The sequence below is a fragment of the Nannospalax galili genome, unplaced genomic scaffold (assembly GCF_000622305.1).
Source record: "Nannospalax galili isolate Female #2095 unplaced genomic scaffold, S.galili_v1.0 scaffold622, whole genome shotgun sequence".
Lineage (NCBI taxonomy): Eukaryota > Metazoa > Chordata > Mammalia > Rodentia > Spalacidae > Nannospalax > Nannospalax galili.
Genome location: NW_008348570.1, coordinates 586,897 through 603,019, shown reverse-complemented (window position 1 = coordinate 603,019; position 16,123 = coordinate 586,897). Strand labels below are relative to the sequence as shown.

General features: G+C 42.0%; 1 protein-coding gene across 6 annotated transcripts in view; it reads left to right on the top strand.

Annotated features, from left to right (window-relative positions):
* The first annotated feature begins 266 nt into the window (after positions 1-266).
* The window catches only part of Map4k3 (mitogen-activated protein kinase kinase kinase kinase 3), a 199,541-nt gene continuing 183,684 nt past the window's right edge, over positions 267-16,123 (top strand). For 3 of the 6 annotated variants that reach the window (XM_008845504.3, XM_008845506.3, XM_008845505.2), the window contains exon 1: positions 269-648. In XM_008845504.3, coding sequence (XP_008843726.1) covers positions 553-648 — 96 coding nt within the window. In that variant the 5' untranslated portion in view covers positions 269-552. Of the gene's footprint in view, positions 649-16,123 lie in introns of all 6 variants that reach the window. The other 3 variants (XM_029569571.1, XM_029569570.1, XR_003851487.1) reach the window with 2 other exon arrangements.

Sequence of the window (16,123 nt, the reverse complement as noted above, 5' to 3'; positions counted from 1 at the left end):
GGGACCAAAGAGCGCTCAGGAGCCACGTCGCGCCTGTCCCTCCCGAGACCCCTGGAGGCAGGTAGACTGCGGCAGCATCTGGGGCTGGGAGTCCGGTTGGCTCCGCACGGGCCCCGAGGCGCCGAGTCCGCTGGGAGCGCGCGGAGCCGGGGATGCTCGGAGCCAGGAACGCGGGGAGCCAGGGAGTGCGGCGGCCGGGAGCGCGGCGGCCGGAATCGCGGCTGCGCAGTGGCGCGCCAGCGGGGACCGGGAAGGCAGGCGGAGGAGTCGAGCGAGGGGCGGGGGAGGAGCGGCCGGGCGGAAGCCATGTTGGAGACTCACCGCGAGCGAGGGGCTGCGGGCGCGCTCCTCTCCTTGTGGGTGTGACCCGGGCTCCGCACGGCGGCGGGGGGCGGGGACGTTGGGTCGCTTGTCGTGGTCTGCGTCGGCCGCAGCGCGGAGCCGGGCGATTGTGACCTGCGGCGCCGGCGGGCCGCGGACGCTCCTCCGTGCGGCCCTGAGCGCCCCCCCTCCCCGGGCCGGGAGGGAGGCGGGGGGCACCCGGGGCCCGCCATGAACCCGGGCTTCGACCTGTCCCGCCGGAACCCGCAGGAGGACTTCGAGCTGATCCAGCGCATCGGCAGCGGCACCTACGGCGACGTCTACAAGGTAAAGGCGGGGGCCGCGGTCGCCGCTCCGCATCCCGGAGCCTGGGCCGGCCCGGCGGGGTAGGAGGAGCCGCAGCGGGCCCGCGCCGCCGGGGACTGAACAAAGGGCCAGTGCTAGACCCCGGACCTCCGAGTCCCCACCGGAGCCCTGCCCTGGCAGCGATCTCTGACAGCAGCCTGTCCTGTGCGCTGTCCCGGGGAAGGGCTGCACCGGGCGGGCCACCGCTGCAGCTCGGAGTGCAGAGAGGGGCTGGGCGCTTGTTGCCTGGGTAGGATCTGTGTGAAGAACCGGACTGCAGGGGCTTGGCGTTCTTCAAACTGCGTGCCTCTCCGCGGTGGTCGGCTGGTGGCTGGGGACTGCTGTGCACCAGGCCTGCTGGTGCTGGTCTAACGCAGTTACACTGCACAACCTCCTTCGACAGCACTTAGCCTTTACCCTCTTAGCCCCTGCCTATCAGTTCCTTTTAATTTTGCAAGTAATGACTTTATTTGAGAAAAGAGATCCTTTTTTTTTTGGAGGCAGGGAAGAGCAACTTCGTTTTCTTCAAGTAGAATTTGGACAGTGATACTTGTTATTGTCAGTGAGACACAGGAATCAGATTTTCCTTTTTATGTGAATGGAAGGGGGCTGATTTGACAAGGTTAGAATTCAAAGCCTATTAGCAATGCAGCGTTCCTGTTGCAGAGGGATCACTTCTAAATGTGGGAGGATAAATCACTCTTCCCTGGCCAGCTCAACTCTTGGCCTTGTGGAGTCTGCCAAGAAGAGAAGTGGATGTGCCAAATGTGGCAGCAGTCTTGATTTAGTTGAGGATCTTCTTACTGGTAACTGAAGTTGAATTCCTTTTTCACGTGACACCTGAGGATGCACAAAGAAACTTAGTTTCACATTGGAAAGTTTAGTTTCTACTTTTTTTTTAAAATCACATTAATGAAACTTGTTGAAAGAGTAGGTTTTATACTCTTGCTTCAGTGAAATTCATAAGGTAAGTTAGAAATTACTTAATACAGTGTAGCTGGTATGCATGCCTTGTTTTGTGAATGATATCTTTTCCCCACAGTCAATACATGTGTACTGAGCATTACTACAATGTATAAGATATCAGGTACTCCAGGCACTTGGGTTATAGCAGCAAAAGATAGGTATGGTCCCACATTTATTTAGAGTCTATTTTTTTGGACAAGGACAAAGTTAAACACTTTGGATCACTTTATTGCAGTTGCATTTTGTGTTGCCAAGACAGCTAGGGTTGCCAGCCTGGAACAGGAAGACCTGATTTTGTCATATAGGCTCCATGCTCTGGAAGATCACAAGGCATCATAGATCAGGACAGGGGAGAGAGAAGATGATGCCACAAAGAGGGAGCAGGAATCAGAGGCTCAAGAAACTCATATGGATTTGAAGGAAGGTCTGTGTATGTAGCCTGAGCAGAGGATGGTGGAGGATCTTGTGGGTCTCTTAACTCTTGGACACAGAGGAGCCCTTGCCGGGATGGTGAAATTAGGTTTGGAGTGTTCCTTTCTTTTTAAAATTGGCATCACCAGGTGGCTCTGTTGAGCAATGGATAGTGCATTAGACTTCTAAAATTGGCATTATTATTATTATTATTATTATTGTTTTGATATAGGGCCTTGCAGTGTATTCCAGGCTGGCCTGGGACTCACTATCCTCCAGCCTTTGTCCCCTGAATAGTAGAAATATAGGCATTCATGACTGTGCCCCATTTAGATTGGATTTTTAGGGTGAGGTAAGCCTGGCAACTGAGTTTAATCCCTGGAACCCACATAAAGGTGGAAGAAGAGAACTGACTCCAGAGTGCTATCCTCTGACCTCCACATATGTGCCATAGCACACTCTCCTTTCCCCCATCATGCTCACACATGTATGAGTATACACCAATCATAAGATAAATACTTGAACTTTTAAAAGTTCTTACTGCAGTGTGCAGGGTGGACTGGAGGGAAAGAATAATTAGGAGGTCATTAGTATGATCCTGGTAAGAATAATGGTGTTTGGGAATTTGGTCATGACTGTGAAAGCAGAAGTGGATATATCCAAGGAGCTGATGACTGGCTGGGGGAGTCCAGTTACAGAGATGAAAAGTTGGTTTTATGAGTCTGTTCTTCAGTGGCAGTATGTACAGTAGGTTTCTTGTCTTTTGTTTTTGAGATGGACTTTCATGTAGCCTAGGCTTACATTTGAATTACTGTGTAATCAAGGATGGCCTTGAACTTCTGATCCTCCTGTCTCTACCTCCGAAATGCTGAGCTTACAGGCAAGTATCACCACCAGTAATAGGTTCTTTATAGGAATGGTTAGGTTTGTGTTTACTGTATTTAAAAGAACAGTAAGCTGGGTATGGCAGCACATACCTGTGGTTCCAGCACTTGAGAAGAGGCTAAGGCAGAATTGCCACAAGTTGAAGACCACCCTGGGTTATGTAGTGAGTTCTAAACCAGCCTGGGTTTCAGAATGAGACCATCCCAAAATAAACAAAACAAAACAAAAAACCCAAAATATAGTTTCTAGCAAAGCCACCTGATTAAAAACATAAAAAATATAAGTTAAAAAAGAAGAGTCTAATTTTCTAAGGACATCTAAGGGCATTAGAAATATAATAAATTGATTAATCTGGTCAACCATTAAAATAATGATAACATATTTATGGCATGTTTATTATCTGGCAGCCAAGTTTTCTTAAAAAAAAAAAAGTTCTCCTTAATCCTAGCAACTGTCCCTTGAGGTAGATGGTGTTGTTAACTCTATTTTGCAATTGAAGAAGCAGGCACAGAAGTTTAAGTAAATTGCCAAAGTTGGTAAGTGTCATGGGCAAAAATTGAGCTAGTTAGAAACTGTATTCTTAACCCTTGGGAGGCACTGTCTCTGTTAATATCTGATATAGGCAGATAATGTCATACTGAATTTCCAATGGAAAAACTGAGGTGCACAGTCGCCCCCTGAATAATTCAGCATGTGAGTCGTAGCCATACTCCGAGTTACAGTGCATCTTTTAGTAGTTAGAATTCCCAACTCCTGTTGTATAGCCAGGCCTCATGTGTTTTTGAAGTCTGCCAAGTGGACTTGGGATCACAGATGCTTGAGTCCTGTCTGCCAGGCACTTCCAACATCAGGAACCCAAAGCAGAGAAACTCCATGTGGTGTTTGGTACCATAGCCTCTGCCTGCTAAATAGCCTAAAGCTTAAACTTGTTTTCTGCAACCAAGTTCATGCTATGAAGATACATATTTTTCATGTTCATTTTGCTGTTTTTGATGTGTTGATATGTTGAAGAGGAGTGCATTTTGTTTCTAGAAGCCAGTGTGTGTGATTTGCTCCTTAATTTGTCAGTGCTAAGTATGTAGTGATCGTATTAAGTAAATAAGCACAATTATAGTAATTCCTGGAAGTTGGTGTTTTAAGGGATTTTTATTTTGAATGCTCTTCCACCCACTGTAGTAACACATTTACTGTATTTATAGCTTAATTACAGAGTGTTGGGCCAGGATGTGGATGATCTGGGATCTATTAGCTGTGCAGAAATCACCTAGCATCTCAGAACTGTTTTTGCGGCAGTTATTACCACCATATGCCCTTTTGCTTTTGGTGCTAACTAAACATCTTGAGTTTTACCCAACAAGTAAGTTATTTTATTTTTTTCCAGGCAGCATAAATGTACATTTCATTTGCATTGTCTGAAAGTACTTGAAGATGCAGTAAAAGGAAAAAGAAAACGGGGCTCATGTGACTGCAGATATTGGCCATGAAGTAACTGTACCAGGGTTGTCTCTAGGTACAGAGTTACCTAGAGACTGAGAAGTTGACAACTAGAGCTCCATTTGGGCCCCAAGAGACTTCATGAAGCACTCTGAAATTATGTGACATTGTTACATGTATTTGTGGGGGTGTTTTTTGTTTTTGTTTGTGTGTGTGTGTGTGTTTTGTTTTGGGACAGGGTCTCACTGTATATCCCTGGCTCACTTGAAACTCACTGTGTAGACCAGGCTGGCCTGGCACTTGCAGAGATTTGCCTGCCTCTGCCCTCTGAGTGCTGTTGTTAGAGGCATGTGCCACTGTGTCCAGTTTGATCCTTGTGTGTGTGTCTGTGTGTCTGTGTGTCTGTGTGTGTGTGTGTCTGTGTGTGTGTGTGTTTTAATGAAATGGGCCACGTGTGATACAGGATAGCTGTAAGTGCTTTTACTAGCTCTGTGATGTCCTTACTTCCTACCTTTTTCTATGCCTTTAGGCCCTTCAGTTGTGATTGGGAAAGTGTTTAGTTCTGTGACTACGTGACATACTCAGTTGTAGAGAATTGCTATTGATATTACTTACGTTATGTGGGTTTCCTACTACAGCCTTGCTACCTTTCTTTGTGTTTGCACTTCCTGCCTCTGCTTCACATTCCTTTGTCTTTCTTCCTGAGACTTCTGAATGGTTTGCCTTTGCATTTCCCCCACGTCTTAGCCCATGTCTCAGAGTACTCTGATTAACAGCATCAAAGACTAATTCTTCTATTATAGTTAGCATTTGGGAACTCATATGTCACTTAAGATATTTATTTATTTTTATGTGTATGAGTGTTTTTCTGGCATGTATGTGTCATGCAATGCCTGCAGAGACCAGATGAGGGCATTGGATTCCCTGGAAGTGGAGTTGCAGACAGTTGTTAGCTGCCATGTGGGTGCTGGGAACCAAACTCTGATTCTCTGCAAGAACAGCCAGTGCTCTTAGCTGCTGAACCATCTCTCTAGCCTAGATGTCACTTTTTAAAAATTTTTATGTATGGGCCGGAAGTAGTGGTGCATACCTTTAATACTAGCACTCTGGAGGCAGAGGTAGGCCAATTTCTCTGAGTTCGAGGCTAGCCTGGTCTATCTACATAGCAAGTTCCAGGCCAGCTGGGGCTACAGGGAGACTCTGTCTCAAAAATAACAAAAACAACAAGACAAAAATTATGTGTATGTGTGTATTGCCTGCATGTATGTAAGTGCACCTGTATCATGCAGTGCCTGTGGATGTCAGAAGAGGGTGTCAGATCCCCTGGAACTGGAGCTATGAATGGTTGTTAGCCACCATGTGGGTTCTGGGATTCGAACCCAGGTCTTCTACAAGAACAGCCAGTGCTCTTAACCACTGAGCCATCTCTCCAGTCCCCCCAGATAACACTTTTTAATAAGTTTGTCTCTCACCACTTTGAAAAACTTGCCCTCTCCCACCCATTGTCTTTTTCTGGGACAGATTTAGATTTGGTAGGGCTGAATGCTGATTAGTTTTTGTCAGCTTGACACAAACTAGTCACTGGAAGAAGGACCCTCAATTGAGGATTTTCCTCCATCAGACTGGCCGGTGGGCATGTCTATGGGTCATTTTCTTATTACTAACTGATGTAGTGGAACCCACCAACCACACTGTGAGCATTGCATTCCTGGGCAGGTGGGCCTGGGCTGTATAAGAAAAGTAGCTGAGCAAGCCAGGGGAAACCAGTAAGTAAGCAGTGTCCTCCCTGATCTCTGCTTCAGTTCCTGCCTCCAGGTTCCTACCTTGAGTTTTTTGCCCTGACTTCTCTCAATAATGGACTATGACTTGGAAGTATAAGCCAAATAAACTTCTTTCCATGTTAGTTTTGCTCAGTGTTTTGTCACAGCAACTAATGCTAACTAGGACAGACTAGAAGTTTATATTTTGTGGGGCCCTAATTAGAAAAACAAATTAGAATTAAATGTTTGGCACAAAAAGTGAATAATTATTTAGAATGAGGAAAGGTATCCTAGCACAGTACTTAGAGTCAGGCCCTTTTCTCCTACGATTTCGTTAAAGCTCTTGATCAGAAATGTTGACATGGAATGGTCTCTGACAGCAGTCTGACTCCCAAAGTCCCAGAAACTCTCAGTATTCAAAGAAGCCCATACAGACACAGGGCCCTCTTTTGAGTTAACTTTGTAGGAAGTTAAGCTCTGCTCTTTTTCCAGTCTTCCCAAAATATATACAATGACATGTTTATTAACTGTCACGTCCCACTAGACTGTAAATCTAGGAAGATTTTGCTTGGTTTGCTACTATATCTTGAGGGCCTAGGATAGTGCCTGCTTACATAGAGTCGGTAAATATGTTTGGAATGAATAAATAAATGGACACAAGAAAAATAAACCACAGCTATGTGGTGTGAAAGAAGATCACTTTTTCTGACTGGCAGAAATCACAACCGAGTCTACAGAGGAAGTGGTGTTGGGCTAGTCTCAGGGCTCTGGCATTAGAGGGTACAGAATGAATTCGGTGTTATGGATTATAAGGCTTACATTAAATCATAGGCTTAATGTCTCTTCTGTATATTGTTATTATATACATGAGAAGTCTATTATTTTTCACTAAAGATTCAGTGGCTAAAAATGTGTTTCCCAGTTTGAAAATCTGAAATACAAAATGCTCCAAAATCCAAAGCCGTATAGCACTGCCTGATGCCACAAACTGGAAATTCAATCTCCGACCTCTGGAAATGGTTGCAGCCTCAATGCAGGCATGCCAAAAATACTGGGTAAAATTACCTTTAGGCTATGGCTATGTGTACAAGGTACATGTGAAACATAAATGAATTTCTCTAGACTTGGGTTCTGTCCCCAAGATCTCACTATATAATATATATGATATTATATATAATATATTTCACTATATAATATTCCAATATCTGAAAAGATCCAAACTTCAAAGCACATCTGGTTGGAAATACTTTGGATAAGGGATAGTCAGCCTGTATGAGTAGCACACCAGGAGACTTTTACATGTTGCCTCTTGAAAATGAGACTAATTGATCTTTTTAAGAAGAGAGCTTTTGGTCACCAGTACAAAAAGGCTTTAGCTAGATTCAGGAGAAGAAATCATATTTCCTCACCTTTCTGCTGTAGGTTTGGTTTTTGCATTTCTTTTTAAAAATCTGGACAGAGCTGTGCCTGAGATTATAGGTTTGGTTTCCAATGCAGCAGTGTACTGACTACCTTACTCCTGAAATCGTAGAACTGTTTTCCAATGAGACTTTTTTTTTTTTTTTTTTCGTTTTTTTGAGACAGGGCTTCCCAGTAGCTCCCGCTGGCCTGGATTTCCTAGTGTAGACCAGGCTGGCCTTGAACTCACAGAGATCCGCCTGCCTCTGCCTTCCAAGTGCTGGGATTAAAGGCATACACCACCATGCCTGGCTCAGTGAGACATTTTTGTTGTTATTGTTGCATAAACTCTTCTTAGAAATTTGAAGTTACAAGAATTTTTTTTTTTTTTTTCTGTATAAGTCCTCCAAATTTCTTTTCCCAAAGAAGGACAAATGATTAAGCCTAATATTTAAGGCCCACCCATTTTGCTCAGTTGTCTCAAAGGACCAGTCAGATTTAGCTTGAAGGAGGAAAGGAGGAGAAGGAGTGGCCTTCCAGGTGACTGAACTGGATGGGTAGAGGCTTGGGGATTGACTAATGTGGAAGGCTTGTGAGTGGAGCATGGAGAAAGGTTTGCTAGATAAGGCAGGGCCAAACTTGTTGGATGCCTTTGAAGGTGGTTTAGCTATGAAGCAGGATCTGGGAGCCTTGAAGGCTTTCCTATAGGAATAACAATACTGAAAGTGCTCAGTGGTATTCTGATAGTTGTGAGAATGAATCTGAAAAGAAAGTGAGTAATACTTGGTAGGTAAAGAACCCAAAGATTTTTTGTATTAGTGATCACTGTTGTTGTTTACCATTGTGGTAGTTTGAATGAGAAATGTCCTCATAGGCTCAAATATTTGAACACTTTGTCCCTAGTTGGTGGCAGTTTGGGAGATCATGGGATCTTTAGGAAGTATAGCCTTGCTGAAGGAAGTATGTCACTGGTGGGTGGGCCTTGAGAGTTCATAGCCTTGCTCACTTGCAGTTTGCCCTCTCTGCTTGGTGCTTGCAGTTGAAAATGTGAGAGATGGCTCAGTGGTTCAGAACACTGGCTGTTCTTGTAGAAGTCCTGGGTTTGATTCCCAGTACCCACATGGTGGCTAACAACCACCTATAACTCTGGTTCCAGGGGATCTGACGCCCTCCTCTGTCCTCTGTGGGCACTGCATGACAGGGTGTACTTACACACATGCAGGCATAACATTCATACACATAAAATAAAAATAAATAAAACAAAAAAAATGTGACCTCCCAGCACTTGGCACCTGTCGTCATGCCTGGTGCTTGCTGCCATGCCTCCCCCACAGTCATGGACTTTTATCCCTCTAGAACCATAAGACAAATTCTTCCTTCAATAAATTGCCTTGGTCATGGTATTTTGTCACAGCAACAGAAAAGTAACTAATACAACTATATTGACAACTACTTGAGATATTAATAATCTTACAAATTTTATCTCAGCAGGGCCTGTGTGGGCCTCAGGCAACACTATCTTACTTGAGGTTTCAGCTGTGTCCTGTAGGTATCCTCATCTGTGTTCCCATGGGTTTAACTTGGTTTCAGGGGAACTGTGGGTGGAGTGCATAGCTCACTCTCCTCATGGGGACCTGGGACCCAAGGCCACCTGCAGTTGCCTCTTTGGTGTCAGTGAAACCCAAATAAAGTGGCTTTGTGAGAGGAAAAAAAAAGCCTGTCACATTATCATAAATAACATTTTAATGAAAAATAACTATATTTTCCAAACAAGAAATAGATGAGTGTATTGCTGTGCATTTTGACAATCTCTTTATCATCTGGTTAAAATGAACACATATTCTCAGTTCTGCTTCAGTTTATTGAAATATTTGATGTATATGAAGAAAATGTGGTTTCTGACATGTATGTAGACTTTTGAGAATTGTGGATATTCTTCTGTGATACTTCTGCCACTAACAAGGGATGTTTTCTTGAAGACTTAATTGCAGTGTAGAACTGGAGAATGGTAGTGAATCTTACTTTTAATTGTGAAATTTCTAACTGTCTGCTGCATGATTTTTTGCATCATGCCTTGGTCATTTGGAAAATTGCAGATTTACCATGTTCTCTAGGTCTTCCCTAATTTCCCCAAACAGGATTTTTTATAGACATTTTAGAAGGGTCTTAAACTATGATTTTTGGGAGTCTGATTCTGCTTGAAAGTGCTAGATGCACTAGCTGCCACAAATGCTATCAGTTTTTTCATTGACATATTTGAGTGAACCACATTTGTACAATGCCCATGGAGACCGTAAGAGGCTGTCAGTCCCCTGGAACTAGAGTTAAGGACAGATGTTAGCTGCCATGTGGGTGCTGGTAACTGAATCCAGGTCCCGTGGAAGAACAGCCAATGCTCTTAAACTGCAGAGCCATCTCTCCAGGCCCTCAGAGGGTAATTTCTTTATTTTTCTAAAAGTTTTATTTATTATTATTTTTATTTTATGCATATGAGTCTATTGCCCGAATGTATGTAAGTGCATCCATGTCATGCAAGTGCCCGTGGAGGTCATAAGAGGATGTCAGATTCCCCTGCAACTGGAGTTACAGAAGGTTCTTAGCTGCCATGTGGGTACCGGGAATTGAACCTGGGTCCTCTGCAAGAGCAGCCAGTACTCTTAACCACTGAGCCATCTCTCCAACTCCTCAGAGGGTAATTTCTGTAAGGAGTTAGTGGAACAAGAAAACACAGGTAAGATGTTTTTATTCTGGCATATTTCTTATTCTGATTATGGAGTATACATCTTATAAAAAGTCAACAATAAGAAAATAAAAAGTTAAACCAATCTATTTTTTAAAATATTTTATTATTTTTACTTTATATGTATGAGTGTTTTGCCTGCCTATGTATGTAAGTATGCGTGCAATGGCCGTGGATGCCAGGTGCTGGATTCCTTGGAACTGGAGTTAGGAATGGTTGTGAGCTGGGAGCTGAAGCCAGGTTCTCCAGTAGAGTAGCTAGCCAGTGCTCTTACCACTGAGCCACCTCTCCAGCCCCAAATAATCTTTCTTTTTTAAAAAAACTTTTTTCATTTATTGTTTTTATTTTATGTGTATGCATGTATTGCCTGCGTGTAGATAAGTGTACCCATGTCATGCAATGCCCACAGAGGACAGAAGAGGCCATTGGATCCCTGGAACTGGAGTTACAGACAGCTGTTAGTTACCATATGGATGCTGGGATTCGAACCCAGGTCTTCTGCAAGAACACCCAGTGTTCTTAACCACTGAGCCATCTCTCCAGTCCCAAATAATCTTATTTCTAAGAGATAAATACTCTTAATATTGTGATATATTTTCTTCCATTCTTTTAAGCACAAATCTCAGTCAAGTTATCTTTGGGTATCATTTTGTGATGATTTTGTTTTTTTTTTAATGTGTATGTGTGTATTGCCTGCATGTAGGTAAGTGCCCATGTCATTCAATGCCCACGGAGGTCAGAGTTGTTAACTGCTATATGGGTCCTGGGATTCGAACCAGGGTCTCCTACAAGAACAACCAGTGTTCTTAACTGCTGAGCTATCTCTCCAGCCCCCATTTTATGATATTTTACACATGCATAGCCAGCTGGGATTTTTATTGGAATTGTGTAGGATCTGCAATTCAATTTGTAGGGAATTAAGATCTTATCATCATTGAGTCTTTTCATCTGTGAGTATATCTCTCCGTTTATTTTGATCTTTTTAAATCTCAATATTTTGCTTTTTCTTTTTAATTCATAAATTTTATCCGTAGCTTTTTTCTACAGCTACTGTGGTAAAAGGCGATTATGGACTTCTTTAAGATAGCACATGAATCGTAATGTGAGCCATGTTTTCAGTTCTTATTAAAATCCTGGCCATGCTGTTGATATCTGACATCCTTTGGCTTAACCAGGTTCATTTTTAGCCTTGAACATATGGAGCCCTTTTAAGATTGGCAAAAATGAAAAGACTTGAAAAAGTGACTATTAAAAAATACCCATTTTTGTAATATCCAAAGATTAAAACAGTGACCTTATATAGTTGACTTATTTTTATATGTGAGATATAGTATATACTTATATATGTATATTTTGCAAAAATCTTTTTTTTTTTTTTTTGAGCTTCTGAAAGGAAAATACACTTAAGGGTTGCCCCAGCCTTTTGTGAAAAATAAGCAGCATAGCTAAGCTAGATGGTTTAGGAGAACCTAATAAATTCTTTTCTGATCTTGAGGAGCTTACAAAATATGAATGACAGGAACATCTAAGCAACATTTCTAAGAGTAGTTTAACACTTAAGAGGACAAGAATAAAGCTTTATACTGTAGAAATTTAAGAGAAAGGTAAGTTGACTTCCTGGAAATGCTAATCTTGACTTAGTACTTAAAAGAAAAACTGGACCTGCACTTGTAAAGAACTGTGAAATCATTCAAAGGAATAAATGTGTGGGCTGGGGAGATTGCCAGGTTGGTAAAGTGCTTGTGCGAAAGCCTGAGGAATAGAGTTCAGATTCCCCAGCACCCATGCAAAAGGCAAGTGCAGTGGCATGTGTCTGGAATTCCAGTGTTGGGGAGGTAGAGACTGAAGGCTCCCTGGAGCTTGCAGGCCAGCCAGTCTAGTGGAATCTATGATCTCTAGGTTTAGTGATAGACCCTGTCTCAAAAGAATAAGATGGAGAGGCTGGAGAGATAACTGTGGTTAAGAGCACTTACTGCTCTTACAGTGGACCCATGTTTGTTTTCTAACACCTCACATGGCCAACAGTTCCAGGGATCCCACACCCTCTTCTTGCCTTCGCGGGCACTACACGCACATGGTGCATTTACATGCAGGCAAAACACTCATTCACATAAAATAAAAAACAAAAAAAAAATTTCTAAAAAAGACTAAGGTGCAGAACAATAGAGCAAGATCCCTGGTGTTGGCACACACATGCACACACACAAATTCTGCTGTGGGATTGAAGTAGGCAAAGATAATATACAGTTCTTCTGAGTAAGGAACATATTGGGAAATGTGGTAAATAGTGTTTCAAAAATCTAAGATACAAGTGAATATCAACTAAGAATTTGGAGGGCTGGCGAGATGGCACAGGCGCTTATCACCAAGCCTGATGACCTAAGTTTGGTCCCTGGAACCCATGTGGTGGAAGGAGACAGCTGACTCTTGCAAGTTGCCCTTGGACTTTCTCTCTCTCTCTCTCTCTCTCTCTCTCTCTCTCAACATCTCACTCTCATGACCACTCTCTCTCTCTCTCTCTCTCTCTCTCTCTCTCTCTCTCTCTCTCTCTCTGTAGAATGCACCCTTCCCCCAGTAAATAAATGTAATGAAAATATTTTTTTGAAAACTTTGGAGCACATATGATTTAGACTGTAGTATTTTCCAAATTCATTAGTATAGATCTTGTCTTTGTAATCTGCTTGGGGAAGCTGTTTGATTGGTATTATCTTGCATTATGGTTCATATCTTTATCAACTGTGTCAGTATCAAATGTTTGAAACTCCAGTTTTTAAAATTTCATAGCAAGACATGGTGACCCACTCCAGGGGCTAAGGCAAGAGGATCAGGAATTTAAGACCATCCTTGGATACATGAGATATGTCTTAAAAAATAATTAAATTAATAAATAATTTTCCATTTTAAAATGACATATATGCACATGAAAATGGTAGGAATGATAGAATAATAAACATAAATTCTTCTCACTTCCCCTTCCCTAGATATTAACTCTCACCCTTCACCAGTATTATTGTTGCTGCAGTTTTTAATCACTTTATCCATATGTACGTATTTTATTTTTTGAAGTCATTTTGGAATAAGTTCCTTTATTAAGAAATAATTCAATGTGTACATCTCAAAGTAAAAGACATCCACTTAACTAAAATACAGTAACTTATCAAATCAGGAAATGTTAATATTAATACAACACTTAACCTCTAAGTTTTATTCACATTTCAGTTGTCGCAGTAGTGTCCATAACAGCATTTCCCCTTGGCCCTGAAGCACCCCAGGATCGTACACTGACTTTTAATTTCCAAAATTCTTTAGTTTCTCAGTCCCTCCCACCTCCTCTGTGTGAATGAATGTTCATGTGAATGCTTATGTGCAAGTAGAAGCCAGAGGTGGACATCAGTTGTCTTTACTAAATGGTTCTTCACCTTTATTTATTTTGGCCTTTTTGAGACAGGGTCTCCCTGTAACCCCAGCTTGCCTAGACCAACTTGCTATGTAGACCAGGCTGCCTTCCATCTGCCTGCCTCCACTGGAGTGCTGGGACCAAAGGCATGCATCACCATGCCTGGCTTTCTCTACCTTGTATTTTGAGTCAGGTGTGTCACTGAATCTATTGCCTACCACTTCAGTTAAGCTGGCTCTCCAGAAATCTCCAGGATCTGCCTATCTTTACCTCCGTAGCCCTGGGCTTATCAGGCGTCTGACTTTACATGGGTGCTAGGAATCCAAACTCAGGTCCTCACGCTTGCACAGGAAGCACTTTACTGACTGAGCCATCTCCCCAGCTTCATCTGCAGTTTCTTTTTAATTTAGAATCGTTTCTTAGCTGTTGTCCTTTTAGACACCGTGTTTGAAGAATAAACATAATTTATTGTTTAAAATAAATGTCCCTCACGTCAGGCATAACTGGAGTTTCCTTTAGTTAAAATTCAAGTTGTACATTTGGGGCAGATATTTATGTAAGTGATAATGTTCTTAAGTATATCAAGAGGCTCATCATACTAATTTATCCCATTAAAGCTAACAGTCACTTGGTTAATGTGAATTTCTGCACTATAACGTTATTTTTTCCTTTTGTAATTAATAAATAATTGGTGGAGAGATGCTTTGAGAACATATACTATCTTATTTCTTATTAAACTTGTTCCTAGTTTTGGCAACCATTGATGATTCTCATGGATTATTCTTATGGTTGCAAAATAGTGGTTTTCCAACTCCACTAATTTCTACTACATGCATTGGTTGACATTCTACTGTGAAGAACTTTTTCTTCATTTGTTTACTTTTTTCTTAAAAGTTTTTTTTTTTTTAGATTCGTGCATGCATGTGTGTAGAGATTCGAGCACAACTTTAGGGAGTAGCCTTGCTTTTGAGTGTTTTTGAGGCAGGAACTCTTGTTTTTACTGTTGCTGCACTGCATGCTAGCTCCTGTCTCCACCTCCCATCTCTTAGTAGAAGTGCTAGGATTATAGACATGATGAGCCTCTGAATCCATCTTTTTATGTCAGTTCTGGGAATTGAACTTAGAGGTAATCAATGTTACATGGCAAGCGCTTTCATCTACCAAGCCATCTCAGAGGCCCTGTTGACTTATTTTTGGACTCAGGGATTATTATTTTGTCCATTAAATTTTGATTTGATCACTATCTTTTTTTAGTGCTTAGATTAATTGTATTTTTTTTGGTTGGATTCTCTTAGTCAGCTCAGGCTGGTGAACAGAATACCACAGAGTAGGTGGTGTAAAGAACAGAAGTTTCAGCCAGGCATGGTGGCACATCTGTAGTCCTAGCACTTGGGAGGCAGAGGCAGGTGGATCTCTGTGAGTTCTAGGCCAGCCTGGTCTACATAGTGAGTTCCAGGCCACCTGGGGCTACAAGGAGACCCTGTTTCAAAGACCAAAAACCAACAAAAGCCCCCACAAGTTTATCTTCTCATTTAGAGGATAGAAGTCCAAGGTCCTTGGTGACAGCATGGTTGGTTTCTGGAAGGGCTCTCTTGGCTTGTACATGGTCCCACAAAAGTTAATGGATCCTCTTAGAATCCTATCATGAGACCCCACCTCCATGACCTCATCTAAACCCAGTTGTCTCCCAATGTCTCATCTCCAAATAGCAACACATTGTGCAGTAGGACATGGGATTTTGGAGGGATGCAGCATATAGCCTATTTTTTTTTGTTTGTTTGTTTGTGATGTAGTTCGAATTACACAATATATGGTCTTCTTTTCTTTCACCTAGCTATGTGTATTTCAGATTCATCCTTGTTTGTTTGTAACCTGATACCTCATTTCCTATTGTTGTTGATTAAGTCTAATGTATGGTTATACCTCAGTGATTTATTCATTCACCTATTGAAAAATATTTTGGTTGCTTCCAAGTTTTGGCATTTTAATTAAAAGTGCAAAAAAATCCTCCATGTTTAAATTTTTTTACATAGACAAAAGTTTCCATCTCACTTGAGTAAATAATGAAGGATTACTGTTGCTAGGTTGTATAATAAGCTGTTTTTAGCCTTGTAAGGAACTCAAACTGTCGTCAGAGGGCCTGTGCCACTTTGAATTCTCACCAGCAAGGAATGAGAGCTCCCATTGCTTCACGCCTTCATCAGCATTTGATGTTGTCAGTGTTTTGGATTTTGGTCTCTCTCTACTGGGGGTATATTGATGTCTCATTTTAATTTGCAAATCCTAGCAACATGTGATGTCAAACATACTTTCGAATGCCTATTTTGCCATCTGTATGTATTTTGGGTAAGGTGTCCTATCCAAATTTTTTGCTTTTTAAAAAATTTTATTTTAAGCCAGCCATAGTGGCATATACCATAATTTTGCACTCAGTAGGCTAAAGAAGGTGGAATACAAGTTCTAAGT